Genomic DNA, 11,902 nt, shown 5'->3' with positions numbered 1-11,902 from the left:
GCTCAGAGGTTGGGCCTGGACCTATGAACCGGGAGGTCACGGTTGGATTCCCGGCAGGGCTCATGCCCATGTTGTGGGCTCCATCCCCAGCAGGGGGCGTGCAGGAGGCAGCCGGTCAGTGACTCCCGTCATTGATGTTTCCCTCTCTCCCTCTCTGTTCCTCTCTCTGAAATCAATAAAAACATATTTTTAAAATATATTTTTTAAAAAATAAAAGAAACGAATCTTCTCTCTTGGGTGGTCGTTTCAGTTTAATCAATCTGCCTTCAAGACGGTTGCTGTTTGCCCCACCGGTGGGTGACCCTTCCTCGTGTCCCACTCCCACCTGGATGTCCATCAGGACTCACACGGCTCTCTGCTCTCTCCTCCTGTCTCCCAGGGGTCGCCGACCTGAGTCCAAGCTGGTGTGCACAGCCTCTGCGCAGTGGCCGGCCCAGGAGCTGGAGTCACCATGGCGGCGGGAGTGGCAGCCTGGCTGCCTTTTGCGCGGGCCGCGGCCATCGGGTGGATGCCAGTGGCCAACTGCCCCATGCCCCTGGCGCCGGCTGACAAGAGCAAGCGGCAGGACGAGCTGATCGTGCTCAACGTGAGCGGGCGCAGGTTCGAGACCTGGCGGACCACCCTGGAGCGCTACCCGGACACGCTGCTGGGCAGCACAGAGAAGGAGTTCTTCTTCAACGAGGACACCAAGGAGTACTTCTTCGACCGGGACCCCGAGGTGTTCCGCTGCGTGCTCAACTTCTACCGCACCGGGAAGCTGCACTACCCGCGCTACGAGTGCATCTCGGCCTACGACGATGAGCTGGCCTTCTACGGCATCCTCCCCGAGATCATCGGCGACTGCTGCTACGAGGAGTACAAGGACCGCAAGCGGGAGAACGCCGAGCGCCTCATGGACGACAACGACTCTGAGAACAACCAGGAGTCCATGCCCTCGCTCAGCTTCCGCCAGACCATGTGGCGCGCCTTCGAGAACCCGCACACCAGCACCATGGCCCTGGTCTTCTACTACGTGACCGGCTTCTTCATCGCCGTCTCGGTCATCACCAACGTGGTGGAGACGGTGCCCTGCGGCACGGTGCCCGGGAGCAAGGAGCTGCCCTGTGGCGAGCGCTACTCGGTGGCTTTCTTCTGCCTGGACACGGCGTGCGTCATGATCTTCACCGTGGAGTACCTGCTGCGCCTCTTCGCCGCGCCCAGCCGCTACCGCTTCGTCCGCAGCGTCATGAGCATCATCGACGTGGTGGCCATCATGCCTTACTACATCGGCCTGGTCATGACCGACAACGAGGACGTGTCGGGCGCCTTCGTCACGCTGCGGGTCTTCCGCGTCTTCCGCATCTTCAAGTTCTCCAGGCACTCGCAGGGCCTGCGGATCCTGGGCTACACGCTCAAGAGCTGCGCCTCGGAGCTCGGCTTTCTGCTCTTCTCCCTCACCATGGCCATCATCATCTTCGCCACGGTGATGTTCTACGCGGAGAAGGGCTCCTCCGCCAGCAAGTTCACGAGCATTCCCGCCTCCTTCTGGTACACCATCGTCACCATGACCACCCTGGGGTAAGTGGGCGCCCGCGGCCCGGAGCACTGGCCCGCGGGCTGGGTGGGACGGTGCAGCCCCGGACCGGGCCGGGGTTGGGCCCGGGAAGATGTGTGAGCGCCCAGCGTGTGTGCCCGAGGGAAGCGGCCTCAGCAGAAGAGGGAGGCGTGTGGCGGATTCGTCTGGGGGCAGAGGCCTGCTCCAAGTTGAGCGTTCCTTCGGTGTGTTTTAGGAAACTTAGAAAGTTAAGCTGTGCATTCTGTGCCTGTGTGTGTCGGGCGGGGGTGGGGGGGATGATTGCTGCATTTTTACATGCTTCTGTGCCTATAAGGCAGAAAAGCTGTGGCAGGTGGGAAGGACCGAGGCTGAGAGTTTGGGGAGTGTGGTAAGGAGGGTACAGATTTCCCTTAACAGGAGACACCAGCAACGCTCTTTGTGGACACCCCCCCCCCCCCCGCATTTGTTTGCAGTATGTTTGCAGGCTGTTTTCTCTATTGCCTTACTTTTCAGTTCTGCCACCTCAGAGGCCCGAGGGTTCAGTAGGTAACCCTGAGTGGGTTTTCTCTAAGTGACCCTGAACTCGGACTTTCTGAAAAGCGGGCACCCAATTTGTTTCCCTCTCGCTGGAGGAGCAGACTTGCTTTCTCCGCCTGAGTCTGGGATTGAGTGACGGGCCTACCCGGGCGGTTGTGAGATGGTTGGAATGAATCACATGGCCAGACACAGGTGCAGCAATGTTGTCAAAGGGAGGGAGAGGAACGTGCTCAGAGAGGTCACAGGTGACCATCTCCCAGAGGTCCCCTCTCCAACCGAGGTCACAGAAGTGTATTTATGGTGCTGGGATGTGAAACTTTCTGTCACTAGAAGGGGGCTCAGGAAGAAGATTATAGTCTTTCCCCTAACAGGATGAGAGCCAATGAAGGCTGCTTTGGGGAGACTTGCATTTCTTGGGGTTTCTGCTTCAGCCTTTGCAAGTCCTTGAAGCTAATGCAAACCCCCTTCACAATTCATGTTCCGGGCCTGTATTTGCTTAGGCCGGGAAGCGTTATATTGCTGATGGACAATTCATGAAGCTTTTTATTTGGTCTTTGACAATTCAGTTGGTGGTGTCCTGGTGATTAGATTTTTTTCCCGGCTACAACCCTCTGGTGCTGGTGTGGGTTTTTCCATAGTGCTGGGTGTGCTTATTGGGAATGACCGAACAGGAGACGGGACCTTTTAAAATGATTACATTTGTCATTTTGCCACACTCCAGGGAGTAGCAGGGGGGAGAGCCAGAGGTGTCACTGTCCATATGTGAAGGCAACTTAGGGTGGGGGCATTCCCTTTTCCCTTTTGTCTGTCTGACAGGGGTCATCCTGCCCCCTCCTCCCACTCTGACACACACTTCTTCAAACAGCTGCTCCAACCCAGAGCGGGTAAGAATGTCTAGTCATTTGACCTTGTCTTTCGTGGCTCAGGTAGCAGATGTGGGCTTTTGGGTATGATGGGATATCAGGAATAAAATAGGCTGGAGAGTGTGCCACTGTGTCAGAAGAAGTGGGCACCTTTGCCCCTTCCAGGTTGATCCCAGCCATCCCTTCAGTTTCCTGAAGGGACCTCGCCCATGGCCAGGACCTGCCCTGAGCACCTTTTCCATTTGCTTGGTCTAATGCTGTTCTTGGCACCTTCCAGACCCTCCTGTCCTCTCTCTAAGGTGGACCTAAGATGTGCTCTCTGCCCCAGCCCTGGCCCCTGGGAGAGAGGAGCGCGGCCTTTGCCTGGCATCTGGTCCATCCCCAAGGGTGCTCTGTGGCATTGTGGAGGTCTTCTTGCCCTTAGCAGGGGTCTTACCAACTCAACCCTGGAAACCTTTATCTCCCTGGGCTGGTTTCTGCCCTGAGCACATTCACTGGCTAGTTGTAAACCTGTGGACCATTCCAGAAAGCCTGTCTTTTTGTCTGTTTGTTTGTTTGTTTGTTTGTTTTTACTCTTTGTTGTCACTTGAGCCCCAGGTGCATGTGGAATACCAATGGCCACTGTTCTGCCATGTTCCATATTCTATCTGGTTGCTTCTACCAGCTCCTAGCAGACACTGAGTTCTTCCTGTCTCTGGACCCTGCCTGCCCTAATCCCTCCCTGAGCTCCCATTTCCAGTCTGGAGAGACTGTCCTCAGCTCCTTTGGAGAGCAGGGCCAACCGGCAGGCCAGAGGCCATATGGTCAGGGAAGGAGCTGGCTCTTCCTGGCTCCGGTGGCCGTCACTGCCTGCTTTCCTAGGACTCGCTGATGAGTTACTCAGGTGCCCTCCAGGGAGGGATCTCCGGGAGCCAATTATTCCCGTTTATTTAATATCTCAAAGTATCTTAAGCACACAGAACAATAGCAGCCCCCCCACCGCCGAGGCCTGAGGGTAGCCTGCCTTTGAAGCCTCCGGTGCCCAGGGGGAGACACTTGGGCCTGGCCCATGGTTCCCTCCTGCCCCCTTGACAGTTGAGCCCCCCAATGCCCCATTAGAGGATTAATTCCTGTGCTCATAATTGATGCTATAAATAAAATCAATCCTCATTTATCTCAGTTAACAGAGAGAAGGGATAACGCAGAACTCCCAATATTAAATAAGACCAACACATCTTATTCGGGGAATTAGTTTGGGAATGTATTCTGTGTCGCAGGCTTTTTCAAAGCCGATTTTCCTTAACTTTGTTTGACTTTGCTTGATATCACAACTGGCCTGGTGCCTGAGCTCATCTGTGGGTGAAGCTCTGGGGGACGGGGAGAGGGGCAGAAGGGAGCACCCGGGGAAGAAAGCCTTGTGAGCAGGCATCCACCAGGGCCATTGAGGGCCAGCTCCAGGCCCAGCTACAGGCCTGAATAAGATGCAGTCCTCTTGGATATCTTAGGGAGGGGAAACGGGGCTTGGGAAGGGAAAGGGACAGTGTCACTCCTGGTGAGATGGCCCGAGGCTGCCCATTGGCTTGGTTATGTAATTGAGACAACCTCTACCACCCTGTGCCCTGTGATGAGAAAGCTTTGACACTGTCCAAAAATCACTTTAACGAGAACAGAATCAATTTTTACGTCTTCCAGGCATGAAGCAGCCTCCGGGTGATTTGCATTTCCCTTTAAAACCTAATCCTGGAGGGGACTAGCCTGAGGTTTCAAGAGACAGGAGCTGAGCCTGGGGGATCAGTACAGGCACAGCTCAGAATGGGGTTCTTGATCGAGCTCCCGGGGGCAGAGGCGGAGCCAATCTGAGGTCTGTTTGTGTTAACCCTTCAATCCGTAAAATTCTAGCTGCACCTTCATCCACAGCCTCTGGGTTCCACCAACTCTCGTTCCAGCTCCCAAGTGCATTGGCCCGGGACACTGCTCAGTAGTGCCCGCCTGGATGGCAGTAGGCCCCTGCCCGGAGGATCTGATCCTAATGCACTTACTGGGAATGAATGGCCTCAAGGTCTCTTCTTGGTTTGCCATTTTTTAAGTTCTCTGGTGCTGAAATTCCTAAGAGAGGGTGCAGACCTGCATCCCAACAAGGAGTCATTCATTCCCTCGAAATTTATTGAGTGCCTCCTGTGAGCCAGGCAGCAGGGTCGGCTCCGAGAATACACGGGCCCTGCGATTGCATGTCAGCGCAGTCAGTGTAAGGGACCCACAAAATGAATGGAATGAGACTCCGTTCCCTTCCTTTGAACCAGAACAAGGGAGGGCGGGAAGAGCAGTAGACCAAGGGTCAGAAGGGGGCTTTACTCCTTTCCGCCACCCCAGGGGCTGGCCCTCACTCCGCTCTGTGTCTGGGTAACTCCCACCATCCTTCAAAACTTAGCCCTCCAGGAGGAGGCCTTCCCTGCCCTCTAGGAGCTAGATACGCCCCACCCTTGCCCCCATGGTGGCCCTTGAATATCTCTGTCTTGTCAATTGCCACATCTTATTAACTTTATCTGCTTATATGTCTTTCCCCCAGGATGTGAGCTCCTCAAGGTAGATCTTTGTCCGAAAGATCATTGTATCATCAGTGCCTAGCACAGGGCCTGGTATGCAGTAGCCTCAGTAAACATCTGTTCAACCAAATAAGTGTGTGCCCCAGCTTACCCATCCCCAGCTTTCCCATTTCCTCACCATCTCCCGGCCATTGTAAGAACCAGTGAAAGTGCTGCCCATGTGTTGGCTAGACAGGACACCTGTGGGCAGGGTGGTGCTGAGGAGCCAGGCAGGGCATTCTCTCGTTCTGATGTCGGCCTTAGCAGGGTTGGCACTTTCTTGCAAGGGTTAGTTTAAAGCCTCGTCCTTCCCCATTTTTGGCTACTTGGCCATGTTCCCCACGGCAGACTCAGGGGCCAGGGAGGAACAGAAAGGGAACCATAGATGAGCCCCCCTACCCACGGAGTTTCCTTCCAATCAATTACTTATTCAACAGGTATTTATGGAGTAGCTGCTGGGCACTGGGCGTACAGCAGCGAAGAAAACAGATAGTCCCTGATCTTGTGGAGCTTGCATTGTAGTGGAGGAGACCAGACAGCAAATTGATAAATAAATACATCCTACGAGGCAGCAATTTATGCTGCAGAGAAAAATAAAGCATGATATGATGAATGGCGGTGCCGAGTGTGGGAGGCTATGGAGCAAGGGAAAGTTGCTGTTTTATATTGGGTCAAGGTGCACCTCTCAGATAATGTGACATTTGAGCGGAGACCTGAAGGAATGTGGGTAGTTCGGGGAACAGAGAATGCAAAGTCCATTGGGCAGGAGGGGCCTGGGGGTGCTGTTCCTGGAATAGTAAGAAGGTTCTCACGGTGGAGCCCCAAGAGCAGGGGGCAGGAAACAGGAGTAATGGAGGAAGCAGCTCATGCAGGGCGCTCATGGTCAATGCAAGGACTTGGCCCTTGGCCTCTTACTAATCTTCTTAGAATGGGAAGCCACTGGAAGGTTTTGAGTAGATCTGACTTTTCTGTTGAAAGGATCACTCCAGGTCCTGGGTAGTGAATACCTTGTAGGAGAGAAGCTACCACAGTAATCTCAGCAAGAGATGAGGGTGGCTGGGACCGGGGGTGATAGATAGCATGGCGATGCGGGAAGTGAGAGATCCTGCAGATATTGAAGGCACAGGTGACAGAGGCACCTGCAGGCCCATCACCCTCCCTCCAAGCCAGCTGGAAGCTTCACCAGCTCCCATAACAAGAAACTGGCCAGGAAGACACAGTCCCAAAGACCTTCTCTGTTCCCAGGAGATGCATGTCACAAGAAGAGGGCTCAGGGCACTGCAGGGTGGCTCCCAGGCCCAGGACCCCGAGACCCCAGCATGGACGCAGAAGCCCAAGATCCCGAGTTAGAGCGGGATATGCACGTGCAAGGCTGGCAGTAAGCAGGGGCATCTGTGCCTGGATTGAGGTTTCCTTCCAAGCCAAGCGGCACTCACCAGGCACCTGCTGAGGGCTGGGCACAGTGTTTACCACCCTGGGGGACAGTCTTGGCTCAGAAACTGAAACAAAGTTCACCCCTCAGAGACGTTGGCTGTGGTGGCTGCTTAAACAGAGGAGCAGGTAGAGGGCTTCGGGGCTGCAGAGGAGGGAGAAGTTCATTTGCGAAGCTGGGATGCGAGCCTTTTGGGTGCTTCATGCCAGGGGCACTGCGTTAGATTGGTCTTCCGATCCAGCCGTTCAGATCACTGCAGTTTTTGGACCAGGGTTTCCAGGCTGTGGCCCATTTCACAGCTCTCTTCCGCAGTCTTCAAAATCAATCTCACTCTCTGTGTTTGGTTTTGTTTGGGTTTCCCTCTTTAAACACACCGATATAAACACAAACATGACTCTTCCTGAAGAGCAGCAATTATTCTGCCTGAAAATAGCGTAAATAAAAGGAAGCCTGGCCCTCCCTCTCCTCAGCATTTTCATTTCTCTCACCCAGGAGGGAGCGCCTGTCCCAGGCCATGCAAGGCTCCTCACCCTGCGCCATCAGGACTGTGAGCGCTTCCTGGGCAGGGAGAGGGGCAGAGACTTTTATGTTATTATTTTATTTGATTTTTTTGTTAATCTTCACCGAAGGTTATTTTTTCCATTGACTTTTAGAGAGAGTGTAAGGGAGGAGGGAAGGGGGAGAGAGAGAGACAGAGACAGAGACAGAGAGACAGAGAGAGAGAGAGAGAAACATCAATGTGAGAGAGACACATCAATTGGTTGCCTCCCGCACTTGCTCCAACAGGGACCAGGGGTGGAACCTGCAACCCACATATGTGCCCTTGACCGGGAATCGAACCCCTGACCCATCGGTGTGATGGCCAACACTCTAACCACTGAGCACACAGGCCATGTCTGGAACAGAGTCTTTCAGCTGTGAGTCCCCTCACTCCCTGTCCCCAGGCAGATGGCCCTGAACACAACCAACCACTCCCAAGAAGCTGACAATCTACTCATATCTCAAGTGTCCATCCTGTGGCAGTCTCCACATAAGTTGTTCTTGTGTGGGAGTGAGAACTCAAGCCCAGCATCTCTCTCTGAAGGTGTGTACAGTAGTGGCCTTAGACCAACATCCAGTGGGGGCTTGTTTGTGACAAGCAGGAAGAGGTTTCCACATGCCTCTTAGCACCCACGGTTCTTGGCCAAAAGGCTGAGATACGGTGGCCTCCAGGTCGAGTCCTGCCTCTGTCCAGCCTGCTTTTCTGAGGCCAGAGCGCACATGGGCCCCTTCTTCCCAGCCCCCACCTCCCTCTGCCCAGCTCCGTGCAAATGATGGGTGGTGGGAAGGTGGGGGTGGGGAGGGAAGATAAACTCAGCCTTGGCTGACCACGGCTGGGTGGAGGGAGATGGCATTGAGCTCGTGTAATTATATTCCGTGTGTCAGGACTCAAATGAGCGTCGTTAAACTGAATCAGAAAAATCATTTTAATATAAGTGCCACCTCACACACAAGCTAGTTGATGGAGAGATGGATGAGGCTGGGGACGCCTCCTTTGTAATGCGTTGCTGTAAAATCCCATCACCTTCTTTATTTCCCACTGAGCCAACGCATCATAATACCCATGAGCAGCAGAACAGCTTGAATTTAATATACAGAAAGTCCAATCAAACAATAAATGAATGGAACTATATAAAGAAACCATTTTCTGGGAGGCTAGCTCTATTCTCTGGGATTCAGCTCCCTGACACATGAAATGCGCATCAATTTTCCCCAACTAATGCAGCTGCCGAGTCACCCGTGCACTGTTTGTTTGCTTCAGCAGGAAGAGGGGAACATCCCCCCAATCTTATCTGACTATCGTTGCTAAATTGCAAATCTCATTTTCTTGGACTTGCATCCAGTGGTTCCCGGTGGCCCAGCAAGGTATTGTCCTGATGCCAACAAGACTGCTCCATCCCGGAACCTTGCTCAGTTCCGGGGACACTTTGACGCCGTCACCCTTAAGCAAAAACCAATTCTGGACACCACAGCGGGCTGTTGGAGGCTGGGACCTCTCTACCCTTGCAGTCATCTGAGGGAAACTGGCCAAGCCCCAGGGCTGTGCTGACACAGCCCGAGTGCCAGTGGTGTTTGGACAGCCCGGTGTCACCTTTGAGGTCATACAGGGCAGGCGTTTTGTTAGGGACCCGGGTTCCTCCCACCGGCACAGTCCTCCATCTCCCCTGCCCCCTCTCTCCCAGTCAGCTATTGAGAAACTGTAATCACAAGTAACAACCTGATCAGCCAAACACAATTCAAAAGGCCAATCGGTTCCCTAAAAACGATGCATGTCAGGCTGAGGGGAAATAATGGTTTTATGCTTCCGGTGGCTTCTCTCCACCACTGTTTTCCCAGTGGCATGTATAACTGAGAGTTAACCATAATCACAGGTTTATAGCTGCTGGGAAGTATCATTAGTTTATTTTTACTTCTTACTGGTCACACGTACTTAAGCAGAAAAAATACCCAACTAGGAGAATTAAAGTCAACGCAACTATATCAGAACCATGGACAGCACAACTCTCGCTGCAATTCGACCAGTATTATTGAGCACCTAGTGCTTATTGGGGATCTAGAAATAAATGAGACCTCGGTCCTGTCCTTGGGAAATTTGCAATCTAGCTGGGGTGGGGGGACTTGAATATGTTTATGAGTGTACAGGGGAGAATGGGGCAGGGACCAAAATCATCTGGAAGTCCCCGTGCAGAGTAAATGCTTAGTAAATATTTGCCGATGAATGATCGGCGTCACGGGAAAGGTGACATTTCAGTTAGGCCAACAACGGTGGGTAGGGTTTTGATATGTGAAAATAGGAAATGTGAGTACATTGCGAAAGGGCATGGTGCTTGGGGAGCTTAGCGAATGTGCCGTTTGCTAGTGTTTGGGGATGTGAGGATTTGGCCAGAGATGAGTGGGAATGAAAAGTTTGCTAGAGGCGGGGAGCACCCAGAATATTAGGTTAAGGAATGTATTTGGAAGGCATTAGGGAGCCACTGGAGGTGTTGCAGTGACACATTGACCAGGGAGGTTTAATCGGCAGCTGTCTCCTGGACACATGTTAGAAGGAGACCTCGGACACAGTGCCATCAGCCAGAAGACTGAGCCAGGAAGAGGTCAAGAAGGCGGGTCCTAGGACGGTCAAGAAGGCGGGTCCTAGGACAGTCGCCGTGGAAAAGGCGAGAACGCACTAGGGCAGGAAGACATCCAGGAGAAGGAAAGTCGAAGTAACTCTGGGATTATAAGATGGGCCGATTAGAGACATGGAATTGCAGACTTTGGAGGAGGAACAGCTTGCGGGGAGGAAGAGGCAGTGAACCCGGCTTTGCACCTGGCGCATTGGCAGTTCACCCCGATGTCCTTGAGGTGGCTGGCAGGCAGGGGAAGGGGGCTAAAGAGGCAGTTTCCAAAACCATCAGCTGAAGCGGGGGAGATAGCTGAGGTTGCCAAGGACAACAGGACGGGAAGGGGGAGGAGGGGGCATGGGGGACACTTCCTGCACCCCACCCCGCCGCGGATTTGGGTGCCACCTGTGAGCAGCTCTGCCCACGCTTCAGTCCGCCTCTCCTCCAGCCCCTGGAAGTTCCCTTCCACACTGTTTCTGCCCGAGCGAAAGGTCATATTGGTTTTTGGAGTAAAACAAGGTTTTCTTTTTAGCCTCCTACAATGATAATTAAATAAACAGCACTGACCCGAAATTCATTGATGGGCTTTGGTGCAAAAGAACGCTGAAGTCGTGAGCGGAACAGACAGATTCTCCGGGGCTGCCGTTCTAGTGGGGGCAGCGGACAATAAATAAATGGGTGTGTAAACTGAGAATGAAAGATTGAAGGCAAAGCTGGGGCAGGGGGAGGGCGAGCTGGCGAGGGAGAGCGGGAGGCCACCAGCCTGACCCGTGAGAGAGAGGAGGAGTCACAGCAGCAGGGAGACAGCCACTCCGGCCTGTCCCCAAGCAAAGCGCCATCCACAGTTGCTTAGGAGTTGGAGAGAGGCTGGCCCCGGGACAGAAATGACAATTTAATAGCGGTGTTTGAGTCTCTTTAGGGTTGTTATCAGAAGGCGGGGAAGCAGCTGTTTGCCATCTCCCGCTGGGGACCGAATGGGCAGAAATAGGCTTCCTCTGACACGCGAGGCACCACTGTCCCTCCTCATCAACAACAACAATAATAATAGCTCATATCGCGCTGTGTTGATGTTCCAGGTACTGGGCTAAATATCAGTGATTTCCGTGCATTTCTCCATTTAACCCTCCCAGTAACCTCCCATGGCCCGGGCGAGAAAGAGGTTACTGTCACCTGTGTTCTGTAGCTGAGGACACCGAGGCCTGCTCGGAGCCTACAGCTGGTGAAGGGGGAGCTGGGGTTCGGACTCACAAGGGTCTGACCAGCGTCGGTTCTTAGTCCCTCACTAACCACCCAGGCTTCCACCGGGGAGGCAGAGGAAGGAAGACACGGTGCCCCGGTCTCCTCACCTGCCAGGGCCAGAGACTCCTGAGTCTGTTGGCAGAGATCAGGAGAGTAGAGTGGACACAGGGTGGTGACAAAGGAAAGATCCGAGTGGCCGGAGACAAGGCCAGCGGGGACCCAGGCTTGTCTGGACCAACAGGGACGAAGCCTGGACCGACAGGGACGAGCACCGACCCTTGTGACAGGCAGGAGGCGAGCTCCCCCACAGGCGAAGGCATACTGGTGAGGGCTGGAAGACAGAGAGAGAAGGAGATGGGAAATTTTCGTGTAGAAATAGTGTTTGCGCTAAAAAACATTTAAGGGAGAGGAAAAGTGGTAAATATACATAGTATGTCAATATCCTGTGTAGGTATCTTTTAGAATTACTGCTCAAAATCTCATGCCACCTCCCTGTCTGGAGAGATTCGGGTCCCCGGTGGCTTCGTTGCCCTTGTGCAACATCTGGGCATTGGTGACATCCTTACCCGCCCCCACAGCGGGCCTTTGGGGTA

The 11,902-nt window shown here is 53.6% G+C and overlaps 1 protein-coding gene across 2 annotated transcripts in view; it reads left to right on the top strand.

Moving 5' to 3' along the window:
- The first annotated feature begins 451 nt into the window (after positions 1 to 451).
- KCND3 (potassium voltage-gated channel subfamily D member 3) overlaps positions 452 to 11,902 on the top strand; it is a 129,599-nt gene continuing 118,148 nt past the window's right edge. For both annotated transcript variants that reach the window (XM_087828089.1, XM_016223305.2), the window contains exon 1: positions 452 to 1,557. In XM_087828089.1, coding sequence (XP_087684215.1) covers positions 452 to 1,557 — 1,106 coding nt within the window. The remainder of the gene's footprint in view (positions 1,558 to 11,902) is intronic.

Source organism: Miniopterus natalensis, chromosome 19 (assembly GCF_054644295.1).
Source record: "Miniopterus natalensis isolate mMinNat1 chromosome 19, mMinNat1.hap1, whole genome shotgun sequence".
NCBI classification, from domain to species: Eukaryota; Metazoa; Chordata; class Mammalia; order Chiroptera; family Miniopteridae; genus Miniopterus; species Miniopterus natalensis.
This window is presented reverse-complemented; position numbering and strand designations above follow the sequence as displayed.